This window comes from Cercospora kikuchii, assembly GCF_019650295.1.
Source record: "Cercospora kikuchii DNA, contig_00006, whole genome shotgun sequence".
Classification (NCBI taxonomy): domain Eukaryota; kingdom Fungi; phylum Ascomycota; class Dothideomycetes; order Mycosphaerellales; family Mycosphaerellaceae; genus Cercospora; species Cercospora kikuchii.
In genome coordinates this window covers 1,630,411-1,651,178 of record NW_025408587.1, presented here as the reverse complement: position 1 = coordinate 1,651,178, position 20,768 = coordinate 1,630,411, and the positions used below count along the sequence as shown (strand labels likewise).

The 20,768-nt window shown below is 54.5% G+C and overlaps 9 protein-coding genes across 9 annotated transcripts; 4 read left to right on the top strand and 5 right to left on the bottom strand.

Annotated features, from left to right (window-relative positions):
* Positions 1-20: 20 nt before the first annotated feature.
* Positions 21-1,085, bottom strand: CKM354_000956400 (uncharacterized protein; the record flags this gene model as incomplete). Its single annotated transcript, XM_044804990.1, has 1 exon — positions 21-1,085. One exon carries the CDS (start codon positions 1,083-1,085, stop codon positions 21-23), a length of 1,065 nt encoding a protein of 354 aa, XP_044660925.1.
* Positions 1,086-1,938: 853 nt separating this feature from the next.
* Positions 1,939-5,088, top strand: CKM354_000956300 (uncharacterized protein; the record flags this gene model as incomplete). The annotated part of the gene is made up of 1 exon (XM_044804989.1): positions 1,939-5,088. One exon carries the CDS (start codon positions 1,939-1,941, stop codon positions 5,086-5,088), a length of 3,150 nt encoding a protein of 1,049 aa, XP_044660924.1.
* Positions 5,089-5,241: 153 nt separating this feature from the next.
* On the bottom strand, positions 5,242-5,988 carry CKM354_000956200 (uncharacterized protein; the record flags this gene model as incomplete). Its single annotated transcript, XM_044804988.1, has 1 exon — positions 5,242-5,988. One exon carries the CDS (start codon positions 5,986-5,988, stop codon positions 5,242-5,244), a length of 747 nt encoding a protein of 248 aa, XP_044660923.1.
* Positions 5,989-6,609: 621 nt separating this feature from the next.
* On the bottom strand, positions 6,610-7,536 carry CKM354_000956100 (uncharacterized protein; the record flags this gene model as incomplete). Its single annotated transcript, XM_044804987.1, has 1 exon — positions 6,610-7,536. The coding sequence occupies one exon, from the start codon at positions 7,534-7,536 to the stop codon at positions 6,610-6,612; it is 927 nt and encodes a 308-aa protein (XP_044660922.1).
* A 534-nt stretch (positions 7,537-8,070) lies between these two features.
* On the top strand, positions 8,071-10,510 carry CKM354_000956000 (uncharacterized protein; the record flags this gene model as incomplete). Its single annotated transcript, XM_044804986.1, has 2 exons — positions 8,071-8,181; positions 8,231-10,510. The coding sequence occupies 2 exons, from the start codon at positions 8,071-8,073 to the stop codon at positions 10,508-10,510; spliced, it is 2,391 nt and encodes a 796-aa protein (XP_044660921.1).
* A 3,097-nt stretch (positions 10,511-13,607) lies between these two features.
* On the top strand, positions 13,608-15,017 carry CKM354_000955900 (uncharacterized protein; the record flags this gene model as incomplete). Its single annotated transcript, XM_044804985.1, has 1 exon — positions 13,608-15,017. The coding sequence occupies one exon, from the start codon at positions 13,608-13,610 to the stop codon at positions 15,015-15,017; it is 1,410 nt and encodes a 469-aa protein (XP_044660920.1).
* Positions 15,018-15,773: 756 nt separating this feature from the next.
* On the bottom strand, positions 15,774-16,543 carry CKM354_000955800 (uncharacterized protein; the record flags this gene model as incomplete). Its single annotated transcript, XM_044804984.1, has 4 exons — positions 15,774-15,830; positions 15,906-16,045; positions 16,125-16,293; positions 16,355-16,543. 4 exons carry the CDS (start codon positions 16,541-16,543, stop codon positions 15,774-15,776), a joined length of 555 nt encoding a protein of 184 aa, XP_044660919.1.
* A 284-nt stretch (positions 16,544-16,827) lies between these two features.
* CKM354_000955700 (tethering complex subunit VPS16) lies at positions 16,828-19,394 on the bottom strand (the record flags this gene model as incomplete). Its single annotated transcript, XM_044804983.1, has 3 exons — positions 16,828-17,076; positions 17,126-19,209; positions 19,256-19,394. The coding sequence occupies 3 exons, from the start codon at positions 19,392-19,394 to the stop codon at positions 16,828-16,830; spliced, it is 2,472 nt and encodes an 823-aa protein (XP_044660918.1).
* Positions 19,395-19,626: 232 nt separating this feature from the next.
* CKM354_000955600 (uncharacterized protein) lies at positions 19,627-20,664 on the top strand (the record flags this gene model as incomplete). The annotated part of the gene is made up of 1 exon (XM_044804982.1): positions 19,627-20,664. The coding sequence occupies one exon, from the start codon at positions 19,627-19,629 to the stop codon at positions 20,662-20,664; it is 1,038 nt and encodes a 345-aa protein (XP_044660917.1).
* Positions 20,665-20,768: the final 104 nt, after the last annotated feature.

Genomic DNA, 20,768 nt, shown 5'->3' with positions numbered 1-20,768 from the left:
TCAGCTGGCTTTAGCAAGTTCTACTCACTAGCCTGCGGCAGAGTCCTAATACATCCGTAGCAGAGTCTGCTTCGTGCGGGAGCCTGACCCTCTAGCGGCATGTTGCAGAGCTCGCACTGCTGTTCGACCTGCGCGAGTGTGGTCGGCTGTAATTTCCCTGTCGTGCGCACGACATTGGCGACAATGGAAGGATATTCCTGCTCCACATTCTCGAAATACTGCGCCATGAGATCATCAATAGTGGTGTTCTTCGTGCTGACTGCCGGTCTGGGAGATTTAGCGACCAGCCCGTCCAGCGGGGGGTCTAAGTAGGTCAAATACGCGTCAATCTCCTTGTTCAGAACTTCGCGCAGCGGAAAGTAGAAGGCAACACCATGAGGCGATTCGCCGTCGTTGATGACCCAAGGGAGCGCAAAGCCTCGAGCTTTGGCTGTCTCCGCGAGGATCTGCTCCGCTAGCTTGGTAGTGCTGTAGCTCCAGAGCACAGCTTGACACCTATGTTCTTTCGCTTCGTGGACGATCAGTCTGCGATCGAGGATTTGCTTCAGATCCTGTTGCGAGCTTGCAGACTTGGCTGACGCGAAGAGTTGTGCCAAATTCTCTTGATCTCCAACCTGTGACTGAACCTGGTGTGATTGTGGCAGCAGTGCTGAGATGTGGTCAAGCTCGACAATTTTCGTCCTCGGGATTGCGTGATACTCGTGCTCTGGATACCTAGCCTTCACCGCAGCGAGTGACGAGTCGGTAGTGGCCGAACCTGGCCCATCATCAATTTGCAAGACGCAGAGTCTGTAGCCAGGACGGCCGGTCTTTACAATTTGCGTCTGGAGGTGTTGGCTCAAGATGTGGAGCAGTGCGAGCGAGCCAGCGTCGAAGGACAGTGGTAGCAGCAATTTCTGCTCGTTACCAGGCTCGGAATTGCGCACGCGAAAGCTCTCCATGCGCTTGACTACCTTGGTCTGCACATACCTGCCGAAACAAGATCTGCAGAGGGGTTCGTTGCGGACCACGATGGCTGGCTCGAGGGTCTGGCATCTCCGGCAGAGCGCCTCGTCCACGGGTTGCTGCGTCTGTCTTCCCGGCATGGTGGATGTTGGTGGTTCGTCCAGATGTTGGCTTGTGCCTGAACTGCTCACTGAGGCTCTATGCTAGCTCCTTGGCAAGCGAGCCGGGCATCCACTTCACTTGCGCGTGGAAACGACGACCACGACGAGGGTGCAATTGCGAGGCGCACTCGGGGCAGGGTGGGTGTGACAGCTGCACGCTGGTTGATCTGGACCACGTTTCCGAGTCCGAGCCGTACAATCGATTGCACGCCAAGCCGTGCTCCTCAACGGCGTGGCGCAGAGCTGTCGGCGAGAAATGCCGCTGGATCGTCGAGCGAGAAAAATAACAGGCGACCGTGCACGCCACCGCAGGCTTTGTGTTGGGCTGCCGATAACACCGCACAGTGGCCTGCTTCTGGGTCGTTCAGCAGTGCAAGCAAGCACAGCGCTGCCTCGGGCAAACGACGGCGAAACTGCTCTACACCCATGCGCATTGCGTCTCCTCTCCCTTGCTCAGCTTGACGCATGCCCAGCGCGAGATACCCACTCGCATCCAACACAACCGCACTTGGCATTGCCGTAGAAGCGTCACAAGACAGGCTAAGACGAACCTTCGCTCGAATTCTTATCGGCCTACATAGATCTACCTTCTCCACCACCTCTCGCTCCCCAGATCATACCACGAGCTTCCTGCTGCGTCCTTCGCGCCCCGCGACGCTCTGTACGTATGCCTCCGCGGAGCAGCACCAATTCCCTCGATCGACGCGCCGCCGCCGAATCCTACGACGCTCGACTGCTCTTTTGGCCGACGTGATCAAGCCTGGGCATTTGGAAAAGAAGACTTGGAGGTGGATCCTGGCCAAGAAGAGGTCGGTCAACAGCAGATCTCAAGATGGCGTGGGACCAGTTATCGATCAACAAGCCGCATCTGGCGTACCTCATCCTGGGCGGCTTCACGAGCTTGTTCATGCTGTGCTCGTCTGTCATCAAGGAGCGCTTGTACATTGGTGAGGCCACCGTTGCGACAATATGTGGCATCATATTTGGGCCCCATGCTGCGAACCTGATCAATCCTTTCACTTGGGGCAACACGGACCAGATCACCTTGGAATTTTCCCGCATTGTGCTGGTGGTACAATGTTTCGCCGTGGGCGTAGAATTGCCAAAAGCGTACATGGAAAGGCATTGGCGATCAGTTGTGTTCTTGCTCATTCCAGTCATGACATTCGGGTGGCTCATCACCAGCTTGTTCATCTGGGGCCTGATGCACCAGCATCTGACCTGGCTGGAGAGTCTAGCTGTCGCGGCATGCGTCACTGCCACCGATCCTGTGCTGGCCTCCTCCGTTGTGGGAAAGGGCAAGTTTGCAAAACGTGTACCCAAGCATTTGCGAGACCTGCTGTCTGCAGAGTCAGGATGCAACGACGGTATGGCGTTTCCATTCGTTTACCTGGCACTATACATCATCAACTACCGACCTCACGCGGGCGAGGTATTCTATCACTGGTTTTGTTACACCGTGCTTTACGAATGCATTTTTGGCGCATTCTACGGTGTGGTCGTTGGCTATCTGGCACGTCGCGCAATCCGCTACGCGCACGAGAGAGATTTGATCGACCGAGAGTCTTTCCTCGTATTCTACTTTGTGCTGGCACTCTTCTGTGCTGGCTCCGGCGCCCTTCTCGGACTGGATGATTTACTTGTCGGCTTCGCGTGTGGCGTCGGTTTCAGCAACGACGGGTGGTTCACCGAGAAGACCGAGGAGTCTCACGTTTCGAACGTAATCGATCTACTCATCAACTTGGCATTCTTCGTATATTTTGGCACAATCATTCCATGGGAGCAGTTCAATTCGGGCAATCTGGGACTCGATGTCTGGAAACTGGTTGTCATCGCTCTACTGGTTCTGCTCTTCCGTCGCATCCCGATCATGCTGGCATTAAAACCTGTCATTCCAGATATCAAAACATGGCGCGAAGCTCTTTTCGCTGGGCATTTTGGGCCAATTGGTGTCGGTGCTATCTTCGTCGCCATCCTGGCACGTGCAGAGCTCGAGACTGATTCCACGACGCCTCTTGCTGCCTTGCCTCCAGAAAGTACGCCAGAGTACAACGTCATCTACCTCATTTGGCCGATCACCACGTTCCTCGTTGTCACCTCGATTGTTGTGCACGGGTCGTCTATTGCTGTTTTCACGCTCGGCAAGCATATCAACACTCTCACGCTGACCATGTCTTACACACAAGCGAACGACCAGGGACCGTCATGGATGGATCGCCTTCCACGAATTCAGTCGCGCTCTAAGAGTCAGATGTCGGCTTCTTCTTTCGACGAGAAGAGTGGCGTTCTACCGATTGGAGCTCCAGGGACCTTCTTGAGGCGACAGCGGGAAGAAGACAACCCCAGTCGTGCGCAGAGCCGAGCTTCGTCCCGCCGCCGATCACGCCGAAGCAGAAATATGGAGAATGGTCATGGCCCAGGGGGACCTATCAGTCAGTCAGCAATCGCTCCTGCTACGCAACGCTCCCAAGAGCAGTCCGATTGGAGAATGAGCGATTCGGACACGCTCGCTGTGAAGAGCGACCCACCGTCAGGAGAAGAAAAGTCCTCTCCGGAAAGAGACGACATTAGCCCTGGTGAGATCTACGAAGAAGGCAAAAATACCGTCTTCGAAGATGAAGAGGGTAACGTGCTTGCTGTCGAACAGAGTGGAGAGGCCCAAGGTTCGCCGGAACGTGAGAGGAAGGAAGAACGTGAAGGGCGGCGGCTCATGCGACGAGAAGGTGCACACGGCAATGATGGCGTGGCTCCTACAAAGGATGATCCTGCCACAGATCCTGGACACGAGGCGGTGAAAGGGGTGGGAGCGGCGGAGCAGAAACTCGAGAGACCTGGAAAGGGCTGGCGCAGTGGCCTCAACAAGATGACTTCGATGACAGGGGATGCGATCCGGCGACGTCGTGAAGAGAAGCCACCCAAGCCTGAGCAGAGCAAAGCTGCGCGTGGACCGGCACGTGCTTATCAGTACGGCAACACGATCATCGTTGAGGACGAAGATGGCGAGGTCATCAAGAAATATGACATTCCAGCTCCTGATCGAAAGGGGAGTGAGACTGCGGATCCGGACAAGTCGCGACATCGAATAGGGCAGATGAGCAAGATGCTGGGCCTAGGCACCAAAGACGGCAAGGTCGAGGCCGGTGCTGCTGGTCCCTCGTCTGGGACCGAAACAGCCACAGGATCTAACGAGAAGACACGCAGCAACGATGACGATGACGATGATCGAGTCCGGTTCACGATAACGCAGGGAGGCCGTCGAATGAGCAAGGCTGAATTCATTGATCAAATCCGAAAGATGGATCCGAAGAGTCGTGCCCAAGCTGTTGAAGACAGCAATGCTCCAGAAGCCGTAAAGCGTGAAGCTCGAAAAGACGCACGCGAGCAAGCCCAAGCCTCAAGAACACCGCAAGGAGTTCCAGCTTCGCAACAGCACCGTCAATCGATACCAGTCGTGCAGGAGCAACCTGAAAACGAGGATGCTGCCGCTGTTGCAGAAATCACCCGGTCTGGTTCTCAAGATTCTCACGACATCCAACTGGTTGATTCGCGAGGTCAAGCGGTGCCTTTCCATGACATTTCGACGGACCTCCGATCTCGGCAAACGGATCAGGGTGAGACGGCTGCGGAACGTCGACGCAGACTAGCTCTCGAACAGCAGACTGGTGCAGATTCCGACTCTGAGGATGACGGCACCGAGCGAGTCCCTCCTTCGAGGCGGCCTGGCGGCACCGCGAGCTCTTCTTCGCCCCACAACAGACAAGTCAGCGATGCGGGCGAAACTGCCGCCGAGCGGAGACGCAGAGAAGGTGCGCTAGGTATCAGCCGCGAGGAGAGCGACAGTGAGGAGGAAGAAGTCCGAGAGGCCCCTCAGCCTCGCGGTATACGTTTTGCCGATGAGCCTAGAGCTGCCGCACGATCATCTGAGGCTGATTCTCGTCCACGACAAAGTGCGCTGAGGTGGGGCAAGGACCGTGGGCGATGATTGAGGTTTGTATCCTTGTATGGACAAAGTGGTAGCTTTCCTGCATGATAGCGTATGGTAGTACTGTGGGTCTCGCATATTTGTTCAGAAGCAAGCGCTGTATATATCGGGATCGTTGATGATTGACGAGGCCTGTCGCTTTCGATATCTGTTTCAAAAAATTTGCTCCAGCAATTCTTCTCGGGTTGGAGGCTCATCGAGACACCGGAACAGGTGATCGAATTTCTTCTGGCACGTACTGACATTTTCCCAAAGACAGAACTGGTGCACAAGATTATGAACCTGCTCTCTCTGCCGTTCGATACGCTCATCGATGCGTCGACGGCCCTCGGCCAGATCCCAAAGCGGAAGCTCGACGTCAAACCCACCATGGACACCAGGCGTAGCAGTCCAATTGACGGACATCGCCACTGTCACTTTAGCATTTCCATGCTTGACGGCATCCAGAAGCCTCTTCATCGCCGACGCAACAACATCGGCAGTCGACCTCTCCCACCACGTAAACCAACATCCAAGCTGAATTTCGACCCGAGTGGACCTATCCGCAGACCACCGCAGCCAAGTAGTCAGGACATCCAGCGCAGGTACCAAACTCTCATCGCAGACTCCTTGGCCTTGGACAAGTTTCAAGTACTGTCCGAGAACTGGAACGTTGAGCTTCAGCCTGTTGATTGATGTGAAGACTTGAGCAGCTTCGAATCGAATTTGTCTGCAGACCAGAAGTAAATTCAAACAAGTTAGAGGACCAAGCGGTAAAGGTCTTGTACGAATGAGTCTGCGCGAGGCTTCGGAGTATGTGAGTTGGATTGCTTCATCTTGGGCCAGAACGAATTCGTAGATGCGGAGTCGGATTTCGAGTGGAGTTTCTTGGAGTAGTATGCATTTGGGTGCGGTAGGCATGTTCGGTCAATTAGTGTCGAGGTCCGAGGAGGGATGTCTTTTGCAAATGTGATGAACAGGTTGGTAGAAGGGAAAACAGGATTGAGTCCTGCTTGGTACAGTGTCGCAATCGCGGACGCGGATCCGGCTTCGCCCGCTGCACTACATCGTATCCGGTTTACTTGGTGCGATGTCGTCGGAGACCGTGCTGCTAGACAAGCCATTATGGTGCTGTTTGGCCTGGGTCGGTTTCGGGCCGAAATACATCGATGAGTTTCCGAATTTGTGCCAATTCCATATTTCTCCTAGCATAGCGGCAAAGGAGTGACCAGCCTGGACTCTCCTCTCGGATTCCAGCTCCATTACGTTCTGGTGGTGAGTGAGGCACGTTGAATATCCGTGTATCGCTTGCATTTCATTCGCCTTATTGGCCTGTCCAACTTCGTGCCTCTAATAACAACCACTCTGAGCTCGGCCGTAGTCGATGCAAATGCTACCCAAACCCTACACGCTGTACATAACACATCTATCCTATCCAAAGCTCGCTATGCAAAGCAAAGCTCTATTCTATAGCCAATAAACGCCTCCCTCGCCGCTTGCCCTTGATGCTACTGTCGATATCCAAATATGCCGCTGGGCCCATTAGGAATGATGAGGGAAATATGAAGTGCGCCACGCCAGGAACACGATGAAGACAAGCAGCACGAAGATGATCGACGCGACCCAACCCAGCATGCATTCCCGCGCCACCATCTGATCAAGTTGGCCGACCAAAATATTGCATCGTTCGAATAGTTGCTGTGCTGTGTCGACAATGTCTTGCTGTTGGTCTGCCGTCAGGAGGATTTCCCCGCTGATAAGGCTTGCCTTGAACAAGGTCTTGATGTCTTCGCCATCTTCATCACCATTAAATGAGAGAAAGGAGAAGCCGGGCACGTCGAGTGAAGGTTTGTCACTATCTGCGACTTGGCAGATCGTTGATCCTTTCAGCCAGAATTCACGTCCACTCGTGGCTAGTTGCTGGCGTATCCATCGCCCGCCTGCAAAGGTTGCCATATAAAAGACCCATGCAAAGGCGATCAAGATGTGTGGCTTGCTACGAATACGCGTACGCATCTGAGCAGTCCACTCCTCATCCAGATCCGGTGTGCTGTAGATGTTTGGCCCAGCAACGGCGCGTAGGTGTTTCAGGTCTTGGTTGAAACGACTGGATCTGGCCAGCCCCCGCGGCCGAAGATTCGCGAGCCATACGTGCAGGTCATGATCGAGGGTCGCGTCTTTGGAGGCGCGTTGCTGCAGCTGTCGTACAAGGAGATCCCACTCTGTCTCGAAGAGGAAGAAGAAGCTCGCGAAGGGCACGATGCCCTTGGCGAACAGAAGTGGGTTTGTCTGATGCGGCGGAAGCGCGAGTGGCAGGCGTTGGACCAGTGAGCGGTTGAGTTCGGTGTGTTGTTTCCGGGTCGCAACGTTTATGAAGGCGCCGATAGCAGAGCTTGCATGCGTGGCCATGGCCGCTGCAGGACCTTGCGCCGCAGCGGGCACAGGCGCAGGCGTGGTCAACGGTGTCATGTCAGGGTCCGTCGATGTCTGCAAAGATACTGTGAGGATGCAGAGTCGCTGCCGTCTGCCAGCGCGGACACGCTCGCCTCATAGCGGCCGCGGGTGGCAGTCATCGCATCGCGGTGGTGAATGACCGGATCGCGTGCGCGGGTCATGCTGTCGTTCTGGCAGCGCAGATTCGCGAGTCAGAAGCGAAACGCCACAGCAGGCGCGATCCGATGTCTGTGCGCGGTTGCCCGTGGAGACGCCTATTTACAGCTGCCCCAGGCCCGCGCGACAAGTGCCCATGGGCTCACGCAGCTGTAGCTACCCAACATCAGCCACGCAGTTGTCTGCTCACCACCACAACCACGCTCACTACTGCCTGCTTAGTGCTCTTCTGCCACTCGCCCGCCGACACCTTTTTCTGTTTCCCGACGAGCTGCCGCGCACTCTGGTCCTGCAACGGCCACCCCAGACAGCACATTCCTCCACTTTTCACTGCATTCCTTGATGCAGCGCCGATAAGGCTTCGCTCAACGGCCTGCCAGCCTGCCCACCGCCATGGACACTTCATACTTGTCACAGCAGGTCACTACCATCATCGAGCGCCTGCATGGTTTCTTTGACGAAATTGGCGTCCCCAGCCATGAGCGCGACTCGAGAGAATCAGAGGTATGGCCCCGCGCACTGATGCCCACGGCAGTGTTCTAACAGCTGCCAGCTCTTCTCCGCTCTCTCCGAAACACTCCACAATCAACTCAACCTGGTCGCGAACGAGAAACATGACCTCACCGAAGAGGTACAGCGTCTTATCAAGACCATCCGCCAGATGGAGCGGTCGCTAGATGACACCAGACCAAAGGACGATTACGAGGCGGAAAAAGATGGCCTGAAAATCACATATCCACTGCTGAGCTGCATTGAGCGGCTCAAGCAAAAACATCATACCATTGCCAAGTTGCACCGCGAGCGCTACGAACAAGTCAAGAAGCTGGTGGAGGCATTGGAGTCATACGCATCACATCTCGAACCCGCCTTCGTAAAGATCAAGCTGCCTCCCACAGCTCCGAAAGCCGACATATCCCCTACATTCGACCTATCGCCGACGTACGTCACGAAGCTGGACCACGAGTTCACCCGAGTCTACGACGAGTACAACAAGCGCGTGGCCACGGTAGCGCAATACGGCGAAGACATCATCAATCTGTATTCCGAGCTCGGCGTTCCGCAAGCGCAAATCGACAGCCAGATTGTGCAGTTTGCGCGAGAATCGCCGGAACAATTGGGACTTCACAAGGAGGACTTGCAGCGACTTGCTGCCAAGCGCGACAAACTTATGAGCGAGAAGCAGCAACGCGAACGAAAGCTGAAGGAACTGCGAGCTGCAGTCGAAGGCTTGTGGGACCGTCTCGGTGTGGATGAGGCCGAGCGCAAGCAGTTCCTGGCGAGCAACCGCGGTGTCGGCATTCGCCAGATCAATGAATTTGAGGATGAACTGGCCAGACTCAACGAACTCAAGCGACAGAACCTACACATCTTCGTTGAGGATGCTAGGTTCAAGCTTCAAGCTCTGTGGGACGGTTTGTACTTTTCCGAGGAGGAGATGTTGGACTTTGCGCCTGCTTTCTCCGACGTGTATTCCGACGCTCTCTTGTCAGCACACGAGCAGGAGATTGCTAGGCTGGAAGCTTTGAGAGAACAGCGGGCACCCATTCTAGCTGCAGTGGACAGGCATCGCAGCCTGATCCAGGACCGTGAGGACTTGGAGAAGAGCAGTCAGGATGCGTCCAGGCTGATGTCGAAGGGCGCCAAGGGTGAGAAGCGCGATCCCGGCAAGCTGTTACGAGAAGAAAAGCAGCGCAAGCGTATCACCAAGGAGCTTCCCAAAGTCGAAGCAGACCTTCGAAAGACTTTGGAAGACTGGGAAGAGGAGTACGGCCGTCCATTCTGCGTACATGGCCAGCGGTACTTGGATGAACTTGATGCGGTACAGTCTAGAGCTCCGCCACCTCGCAGCAAGACTCCGAATGCCCTGTCTGGATCTAGAGACCCGCCAAAGAGCGCTGGACGCGATGCGAGGCCCAACTTGGGACAGAGCAAGAGCGCTGGAACTTTGCGCGGAGGAAACCCTACTCGAAGCAAGACACCAACAGCGCACCCGAACCGCAACCCGCTGGCCGCCTCCACAACAGGTCATTCAGCACTAGGAGCTTCGATGCTGGGCGCATCAATATCAGCACATGGCTCGATCCGAGGCAGCCCTTCCAAGATTCCAGGCGCATCGGGATCACGATTGCCCATGGGCGTTCTGCCCAATGGAAATAACTCGCCGGAGCGCCGCGAGAGGGGCAAGATGGCATCGAGCCAGGACAGTGAGCTCAACCGCACATTACGAGGCAACATGGGGCCTCCTCGGGTGCCACCGCCAAAGATGAAGGACTTGTTCGTACCGCCAACGCCTACGCCAATGGGCAGCAATAAGGAGAATGGCCTTGACCTCGAGCGACCGGGAAGTGTGCTTCGTCATATCGAGGCAGATGATCCTTATGACGACCGCCGGTATGAGAACAACCACTACTCCAGCATGCACTCGTCTTCATCACATGGCTCGCGCGGGCATATGCTCAGCCGCTCGGTGGGTTCATTTGCTTCAACTGCCTCGCGACCTATGAGCCGACAGGAGTATCCCGTAGCTCCGCCGATCTCGCGCCAAACAAGCAACACTTCTTCTGTCATGAGTGGGTCCCAAGTCAGCGGCAGCGAAAATTGGGAGACTTACGACAGCAACTCCGACAACGAAGAGGCAGATGCGACGGAGGCGTACTACGCGAAGATGAAGCACCAGCAGTCCCAATTAAGGCAGACAGTGAAGAGACCCGGCACGGCCTCTGGTCAGCTCGGAGGCATCAAGCGTATCCGAGAGCAGCCCATTGTCGAAGAGGGGCGGGAAGGCAGCGAGGCTGGTTGGACGGATGACGGCAGTGTCGGTGAGACTTACTGACGCTCCTCTCGTACAGACCCGGAGGATGTTTGAAAAGGAAAATTTTTGCGAACTTGCACTTGCACTTGCATGGCGTTGGCGGATGGACTCTGGAGAGAACGGAACTGGATGGGACAGGCGTTTCGTCTTGCTTGAAATTGGTCTTCGGGTTCTGAAGACATGACGACGAAAAACCCAGCTTGTGTGGAATTCAATGCCAGACGATTACGGCCTTGACGGTCCTTCGATTTTTGCGCGCTTGCCTGTATACTTACTAGTTCACGAGGGCATGAATTACAGGATATTTTCACGAACTTGTTGCTTCTCTTTCCACTCACTTTCCCTATCGATGACAGTGGGTTTGTCGTTGCATGTGTGATCAGAATTTTCTTTGCTAGTCGTTGCAGTTTGATGATAAGAGAGTGGCTTCGATGCTGAATGCCGTCATGCAGGAGAGAAGTGATGAGTCGGGCGAACATCGACTCTTTTTGATCGGTCGTCGCTTCGAGATTGATAGCACCCCACGTGGTCGCGAAAGTAGATGATGTTGCAGATGATGCTCTCGCTCCTGAAGCCTGGAGATGCATATTCGCCTATCCTCGCGAATATATGCATCCACTCGATGTGAGACATTGCGAATGGGAACCTGTTCGGCTGGTCGGATACTCTATGCTGCTGCACCTCGCTATGAATCGATCGTTGATCTCTGCGTGCACGTCGATAGCACATGCAGCACGTCTTCCTTTGCAGCGTCATCTTGCGTGACCAAGAGTGACTTGGCATGCAGGCATTTTTATGGTGAAGCTGGGGACAAGCGTGGAAGGAAGGCATGTGAGCGGTTCTTGAAGCCATGTCAGACTAGTCACGCTAGGCACGATTGACGTGTGCAACGAAGTTCTTGCGTCAACGACTCTTGATCTTCCGCACGTGGTGCAACGTTCCGAAGAGTAGCCTATCTTTTGCTCACCTATTCTTTTGTCAGCGCTACTACTACTGTAGGTTGTCGTAGTTGTGATTTTCCTCGTGCGGTAGGTGTCTCAGGTGAAGAGCTGCTTGCGACGGACTGTCTACTTGGAAGATCTATGACCAGATGCTGTGTTGTCAGCGGATTGTGAGATTTGGTATAGGATCATGGGTTGGGCGGAGATGAACCGCTACCCCACGGGTTATACATCATGATCCATGCTGCCGATAAGGAAGCCGGATACCGATGGCGCCCGGAAGCTGCAGGTGCAGAAACGTGGAATGGTGCTGCCTGTCGTTGAAGAGCATCGCACGTGCTATCACATCGAGTAATAATAAAGGCTCGACCGGTGCATCTATTTGCTTGCAGTATTCTTGGCGTTCGGTGATTCGATCTCTCAATATGGAGATTGATCATGGTGGCGGTGAGGCCGTAAGTTGTCGGAGTGTGAAGTTGGGCAGCAAGTAGATTTGCTCGGTTTGTTCAGCACAGTGTGTTCGTGGTGTGTCGAAAGTTTTGCCGAATGTAGCCAATGTACACGCTCGGGAGACTGGAGCAGGTTCCGTAGTGCATCCGCTGGCCTTGTTAGCAGCGCTCCATGAGGTCCACTGCAATAATGACCCATTAAGAGTCAGTACTGAAAATTATCGTCTGAGTGTGAAGTCTCCGCGGAGCATTTGCGGTTGTGATCAAGCTCGTGCGCAAGAGCATCTCCTCTCCTACAAGTTGCTGGTAACGTCCTTTCCAAAGCAGACTCTCACGAGACTCAGAGGAAAGGGGAGGCAGCATTGTTCTTGCCATTTGAAGTCGAGTCGTGATGCACGTGATGGTTGTTGTTGTATTTAGGGCCCCCAATACCCGACCGGAGAAATCAGAAATGGTCTGCAGCCAGCCACGTACGTACATACATCGCACCTAGTAGAGGTCGGGTGCAGCACAACACACAAGCAGCTTATCGTCCAATAATGAGCCAAGGCTTACAACTTCGTCAAGCACGACATATGCAGCTTCTGAGTCCGTCGTCCTTCCCCATTTGGCGTGCATGTCCTTCTGCAGCATCCAAGGCCAACATCTGGGGGATGCCTGGCGTGGGTAGTCGAAACTGGCTATACCCCGGAGAGAGGCTAACGCAGCAGCCCACCAACAAATGTTTTCTGCTGGTCTGCAAAAACTCTGACCGCTACGTAACGCGGGTGGCCCTCGCGCGGACTTTCTTCGACTGCTCGCGACAACGGGCCTTCTCGAGCAGCGCTCGTGTGTCCGCCTGCCAGTATCGGGCGTCGCAGGAGTCAGCAGCAGCACAGCAGCGGGCGAGTGACAACCACGCACAGGGCTGAGGGGCCCGCCACGCGCCACCAATCATGCGCAGCCTATTCTCGTAGCAGATCGCAGCTAGAAGCCTTTGCGAACCTGCATCTGCCGGCCCGCCAAGCAGCGCTGCTCCCGTCTGGGAAGGTGACCTCGCCCTCGGTCGTTTGCACAGCGTGTGATGATGGCACCGTGCGCTTCGTCATCCCAACAATCTCGTCCGCGACAGCGTTGGCGGGCGGCACGGCGGCGCTCCCCGGCTGACGACGACGGCAGGGCGGAGGGAGCCTTCAGCAGCAGCAGCAAACGTGTCGCGTGAGTGGCAGGGCCAGGCAGCCCAGGGTTTGCTGAGAGAGTTTGGCCTGTCCCCTTATCGCGACCAACCAAGGGCGCGGGTGTGCTCATGTTTCGCCCGCGCACAGCTGGGCAGCTGTCACCACCCTCGCCGCGCACTAACACGCTGCGGCCACTGACTACTACTACCGCCAGTCTCACCCACAGTGTGCACGCTCTCTCTCAACTCGCAGCTCCACCGCCGCGCACGACTCTCCGGACGGTCTGCGGCAGTGAATATTGCGCACCCACCGCCCTGCCTGTCTGCCCCAATCACCGCTCCGGCTGCTGGACCCTCTCGCCGCGCTATTACGAAACCGCCGACTGCCAGATCGTGTCCGGTTCCCTGGATCCCGGCACGTCACAGCCTGCGCACCGCAGCCCGCTCTGCGACGAACCCTCGAACGTTCGCGCCGGTCGTGCTCCTCTCACGAGACTTGCTTTTCCCTGATCTTACTCAATAAGAACCGCCTACCCCCGGTTGGGCCACTGGGCCACGCGCAATCCAGGGCCATGCTGGTGCCGAGCTCGTTCAAATACAGCTCGGCTGCCATGGACCACGCCGCTCGGAAACCCGCTCGTCGCTCATCACCCACGCCTCCCTACCCCGAGCGGAAACGGTCAGCAGCCACGTTGCACTCGGTCTCGCCGCCGCGCAACAACACCGATCCTGTCAGCATCCCATTATCCTGCGCGTCCAATGTTGCCACGCCGAATCACAACGAGTCCGAATCGAATCACAACATGGCTACAAAACGGAGCGCTACTGTCAACATCAGTCGAAGGAAACCCTCGACTCACGATCCAAACGCCCTTCCCCCTGCAGTCGCCGCACTGCTGGCGGTGACTGCGATTCCGCCTCGCCGACCCAATCGCTACCGGACACATGTCGGCAGTGGTCGACGGATCTCTATAGAGGAATTGATCAGTGAATGGCGAAACGACGAATCTCTCAAGCAATCGTACGAAAGCCCAACTAGTGGGGCTCTGGGTATACTGTTGGAGGGTGGTCTGGACGCAGATGGCGACAACAGCGTTCCAAGCTACCTCAACGCCAGGTCAGCTTCCAGTGACTCGATGCCATCTCTGGACTCAGACAACCAGTCAGTATTGTCTGTTGGCAGCCCTTCAACACCCGGCTCTTTGCGTAGCCGGAAGTCAATCACGAATTTCAAAAAGGAAAAGCCGAGGTCACTGCCAGAGTCAGTTGATTGTGCTTCAGACCATCCTCTGATAACTACGCTAGAAATTGAGGGTGATGACGACTTGCCACCGCTGCCGAAGCAGAAGCGGGTGGTCGCGAAGTCGAAATCTTCGTTCAAATCGAATTTGACTGCCTCTTTGCAGTCACTGAAAGAGGCTGCGGTCAATTCGATTTCTTCTCTTGGACGGACGGGTGGAATGCCTTCACTATCCAGAGCGGCAGCCCCTCCGATGGACGATATGCTCTGGTCTCACCCGTTCCTTTTTCCCAGGTTCAGTTCTGAAGTTAGACCTGCTTACGATGGGACACCCACGCAAGCTCAGCGGCGATATCTTAATCCCATGCCTCTCACTTTCGAGGAGCAAGAAGCACCTTTCCAGGAGGCTTTACACGCTCCATTCCTCGCGGAGACCGTCGACGATGCGCCGATCATCCAGATGCAGACTTACAACCGTGGACGAAAACGGCCAGGCAAGCGTGCAGCACCGAATCCCAGTTCAGAGGCTGGAAGGGCTCTCCTCGGCCAAGTCGGCGGACGACAGCGTGAAGTGAGAGAAAACTCCAACTTCTTGCGCGTCGTTGTCTTGGAGATGAACATGCGTCGTGAAGGCAAGTTGGATCAAGGACGGGCCAAAATATGGCTCCCACCTCGTGAGTCCAGTGCAACTCCAGAGCAGAAAGACGGGATCCCGAAGCGCTGGATCGGGGAGAGTGCGTGATGCACTAGATCTGGCAACAATTTCTTATTAACGAGCATCGCATTTTTTGTGTTCTTTGCCATGTATTGCAGCGTTCAAGCGGAACGCATTACGAGAAATGCTGAAGAGACCTGAGAAGAATCATGAAGCATATATAGCACTCCACAGAGAGGAGTACCCATTTCAGCATAGTAGCAAAGCAATGAGAAAAAATTGCAAACGAGGGGAAAGAGATTCACGCTGTATGTATACCTTGCTTGACCGCATACATCGCATGACAATGACGATAAATGCCTCATGTCTTGCGCGATTTCTGGAGCAGGGAGCTGCTCACGTGTGTGACTAGTACCACCAAGGTCACGACATAGATGGAGATCAGCACGCGCTTGAGAGCATTTCCGGGGTTGAGAACTCTTCATTTCGATTGGTGTTCGCAGTCGACTGGACCAGTACTGGTATCAATGTAGCCTTTCCGAGTCGGATTGAGTGTTTGATGTTTAGAAGTCGCGAGACTCAGACCCGGTAGACCGCCTTGCACAATTGCAACTGTTTCATCATCAGGCCACGAGCTGTACCCCAGTCTCGCAGTCCGTCTGCAGCTATTATTGCAGAGCTCAGTAGCCTGGTCGGTGACATTGCAGCAATGCAGCCATCACTTTTGCAAGATCGACATGCTAGGGTTTTGTACCGTCCTAGGATGGCCGGACAGCTGGATGAGCCACGCAACTAGTGACATGCTCTTCACCTACCACCTTGTCCTTCTCATTCAACCTCTGCTCAGATTCCATACGTTGTGCCATTGAGAAACGTGCCATTGTAGTTTGGTCCTTCGAGCTGTAGGAAGAAGAACAGGTCAGTATCGAAATCCACCCAATAAGACAACAAGTCCAACGGGATGGAGTAACTTACATGCCACACATCGATCCTCAGCGTAAAATACGTCTCACTTGTTGACACTCTCTGCAAGAGTCCAAACGCGACAAGATTATTCAACCAGTAATACTTCGGGTCACCAGTCTCAATGATGACTCGCAGGTGTGATGTCCCGTCTAGAACCACAATCAATATTCGAGTTCACTCATGCTTCCGAGAAGATCGGCTAAGTTTAGAATGATCGCAGCAACTCACCAGGATTCTTGTTCCCACTCGTTTGCAAAAAGAGATTCGCGCCATCGTATGTTTGGAGATTATATCTTGTGTCCGCAGAGAACAGTCCAGTCTGAGGATCTGTGAGACCCCAGTCTGCTCCAAGATCCAGGACTTTTCCGGAGAGATGTGGTCCTGTGAAGTTGCCGCCCTGTGTTCTCGTATTGGTGACTGTTTCTCAAGCAACAATTCATTGGAGGAGCCCTGCTTACGATGATGGGAATCGCTTTTCGAATGCCCTTTGGAGTCTGCATTTCGAAAAGCGTGGGCTCGCAGTCCACAAATGCGGTGTACAGCCATACCGACGCAGGAGCAGTCGGCTCTGTCTTTGGCGGGAGGACAGTCTGTGCTGCGGCAGATGCTGTGACAGCGAATAGGCTGGTGAGAAGGCTGAACTGCATAACGAGTAGTTGGATAATAAACTGTGAGGTAGAGGCCTGTATGGTGGCGCAATATTCTGAATCTGATGAAGTTTATATCGGCTTATGGACTTGTACCTGCATTGCACCGCTAGTCAAGTTTTACCAAGGTCTGACCTCTCGGCAGATGCCATCGGTCTGGTGGTCACTAGTCGAACACCATCTCCACGCTGCAGAACGTTGCCGGTCGCTATAATGCGGGGTGTGGCGATGCAATTGCCGATGTTATGCCTTTGCGAGACCGGAATAAATAGCTGCTTGTCGTGCTACCGTCCTCTGGAAAGCTGAGCAATCATGCGATCGATATCGAGCACTTGTTGTCCACTGGCCTTCGACCTCAGTTCTTCAAGTGTTGCTCGATCTTTCATTTTCAGCGCTTCTTCGCCGGCTTTGTTCACCATTCCGACCTTCACCCACATTTCAATGCGTTCGGCGGGGGTGAGCGAAGTGCATTTTGGTATAAAAGCCGACGCAACCTTGGGGTTCCCTGCACCAAGAATCTCGTTGAAAAATGGCTGCTTGCATGTTAGATTCACGACAATACTTCAATGCGATTTGACTTACCTCCCACCCAATGGGACTCTTCCGCTGCTTCGCAGTCTCTTCCAGCTCCCTCCAGTCTCGTCTGCTCACGAGTGCCCTCAACCTGATCCACCAGTAGGTTTTATCACTAACCTTGAACTCCGTTTGAATCTTCTGTGAGCGCTTGATGTTACCCTGCTTGATGAGCTTGCTCATCGTTTCATTCACAGAAAGTCCAACATAGCTCTCATTCAGCTCCTTCTCGAATGTTTCCTGGAATCGCAGCAACTTCTGTGCTTCTTCCACTGCTGCGACTTGAGGTGCGTACTCCTTGCTGTCGCGAAGTAACTTCGCAGCCATCTTCAATTTCTCGTTCGCAGGATGTACGTCACTCGCGGACAATGCTTCCGATATGAGAAGGTTAGCGCCATCTAGCCGTCGGTCGTCCTGATAGTAGAGGTCTTTCAGCAATTCGATATCCTGGTCGATAGCAGATGACTCCACGATCGCTGTGGCAACTGGCCTACTGTTGATCGTCCGGAAGAAGCTCGATAGTGGTATCTTTTTCTTCAGATTTAGCAGGACGTAAAACACGAGGTCGGTGTCTCCGCTGTCAATGGCCTTGTCAAGGGCGACAGACTCCTCGCCAACGTCCAGAAGCAGGGGAACTTGCTTTCCAGCTCTCGGTTCATATTCTAACAACTGAGTTGCAAGCTTCCCTCTGCCTTCATCGTATGCTGCTCGCGCAACCTCTTCAAATGAGATGCCACGTTTGCCACGAAGCTTGCGCACTATCTCGCGAGATATACTCTCCTCGTCCGTGGTCGAGCTTCGAACCTTCTGACGCGCCCAGTGCACGTATATCCTATCCACAGGCAAGTGCAGATACTCTGAGATTTTCAGTGCTAACAGGTACTCCTGTCGGTTGACCAGTCGTTGGACGAGTCGCTCGGGTGTGAGGCGGATGTACTGCTCATAAGAAAGTGGCAAGCCGATCTCATGATCCCGCACGGCGTGTAATACGCGCAAAGCTTCGGTCATGTCCACGAAGTCGTCACTGTTGTACAGATCCAGCACAGACTTGCCAAATGATGCTGCCTTCAGGAGTTGCTTCTGCCAGTGAACGTTGAACTCGTGACCCGCAGCGCGGACACACACATCCACAGCCTCGTCCAAATTTGGTCTAATCAGCTGAATATTATCATCAGCCTTGGGTGACTTGTTGTCCAGTTGCACGATAGCGTCTAGTAGTACGGCAGGTGGGGAGTCTGATCCAATTTTGAACACCCTGTCGGTATCATCGGGCACTTTCTGCAGGAATTCACAGACATCGCTCGTCAATATGCGGATGCCATCCACATCAGGCAGAAGGTGGACCCAGGAGTCGTAGAACCACTTGTACGCAGAGCCATTCGGTCCCACGAGGTGTATTTCGTCTTCCCATGCGAGCACTACTGCGTTGTTGCCGCACCACTGTAAGTCCTTGGGTGGAGTCTTCGCCTTGGAATCGTATTCACTGAAACGATCTTGGAAGTCGCTGCTTATGACCCAGACCTTGCCATCGTCGGTGTACAGTGCGATGTACTTGCCGTTGGGTGACACAGCAATATGCCTGAATGGGCCAGCTTGTAGACCTCGGTCCTCACACTCTACCGCATCCACGACAAAGACAGTGTGCTCAAGTGCGAGTAGGACTTCCACGGAGCGTGAAGATGTGTATTCCGGTGAGATGATCGCCCATGACACCACCTCTCCAGGGGGAGCTGATGCCAACAGCTGTGGCCGCGGCTCATCATATCGCGAGACTGCCACCAGACTATTGTTCCCAAGCAGAGCGACGAAGCCGCTCGACCAGAACTTGCAGCTAACCACGCCATGGTCCTCTGCTCCGTGGCCTAGGTTGAAAGGTGTGAAGTCGGATTGAAGGTCCGAGTATATGCGCACAGTACCGTCGTCGGTAACGACCAGCAGCATCTCATCTTCCGACCAGCCCACGCACTTGATGTTGCCCTTGTCCCATTGTATCTGCCGAATCAGCTTGCCTGAGCAGCTGTGGATGTCGATGGTCGCTTTGGAGGTTTGCGGGCCTTTGAACGAGTAGACCTTGGAGGGATCGCGTCGCAGCGCTGTGGGAGTCAGCGAGGGCCATATCCAGCTGCGGAGAGTGCTTACCTACAGCACCACTACAAGGAGCGCCGGCGAGCGAGTAGTTCTCGAGCTCGAGTTCGGGATCGAAAACATCGCGATACAGCTCAATCTTGCGGTAGAAGCGGTCGCCAATGCGCTCCCATCCTGCGGTCGGCTTGGACATGGTGCACGCTTGCGTGTCTGCTCTTCATCTCGTGCGCATGGTGGTTGTGTGTGTGAGAGGCCCTTCCGTGGAGTGAGCTGCCTGCTTGCCCGTGAGCTTGGACGTGGTGACGAACGCTTGGCTTGTGTCTCTGGCTGACATCGACTCCACAACTCTTGAACCACCTTCTCACACAAAACGTTGAGACGAATGATGCACTGAACGCCGTCAGATGAGGATACACTCCTATACTATGGACACCTCAATACTGGAACGCGTCGAAGAACTCGATGATCTGGAATTGGCTCTTCTAGTATCCACAGTTGCTCAAGTGCACTGCATCTTCTCCACAGCCGTGGACGCCGTCAAAAATATACAAGAAGAACTCCGGCTATCGTGCATTGATCTGTTCGGTGCTCAACCCGCCGTGGTGGAATGCACTTCACGAACAACCGTAGACGAGTTCAATGAAGGCGTGCTCATCGAAAATGAGGACAGCCTAGAAGATGCGGTCCACCGAGATTACACCAAGGCTCGTCCAAGTCTGCTGGTCAACTTCACGCCCATCCGCCAAGCGAGTCCTGGCGGCAGTAGGATGGGAAGCATAGCCAACCTCGAAGAAAAGCGTATTGCGGATGTCATTATTGCCACCGGCCTGGATGCTGCGCCCGAGAGCGTGCAGATTCAAGTCTTCGAATTGATCAGGTCTGGTCGTATCTTCACGCGGTCTGCCATGCACGTCGCACCAAAGGATTTGCTCTTCATCACTATCCTCTCGAAGCCTGACGCACGCCTGACCCGACATCTCAATGACTGTTTCTGCGTGTCACATTTTCACAGCCCGGACGAAGGCTTGCCACACCTGGACAGCCACTTCAACTCGAAATACTTCGCGCCGCCCACGTTCTCAGCAGCTGATATCAAGCGGCTTACAGAACTCACGCAGTCGGTAGAGATGACTGCTGAGATAGCTCAATATCTACACAACGTGGTTGTCTTCATGCGCAACAGCCGTTACGTGAAAGCAGGAGTCACGGCCACTGCCACTCGACAGCTTAGAATACTTGCCATGGCGCTTGCACCTCTTCATGGACTCGACTACGTGCCACCTTCGCTGATCGCGCTGGCAGCACGCAAGATCTATCCGCATCGACTTGTTCTGGCCACCTCGGAGAATGAGAGGAGTCTTCTTTGGGGAAGTGACCCACGTGCCATTAAGCAGTTGCTGGAAGGAGTTGCGGTCGAGGATGTCATAGAGGATGTTCTTGCGAGCGTCGACACACCGCTTTGAGCCAACGAGGCTTCATGTATTCTTTGCATGACTCACTATGAAGCTACACTCTATGCATAGGCATCTTTTGACAGCGACACGTTCCTTCCCGATGCGCCATTGTC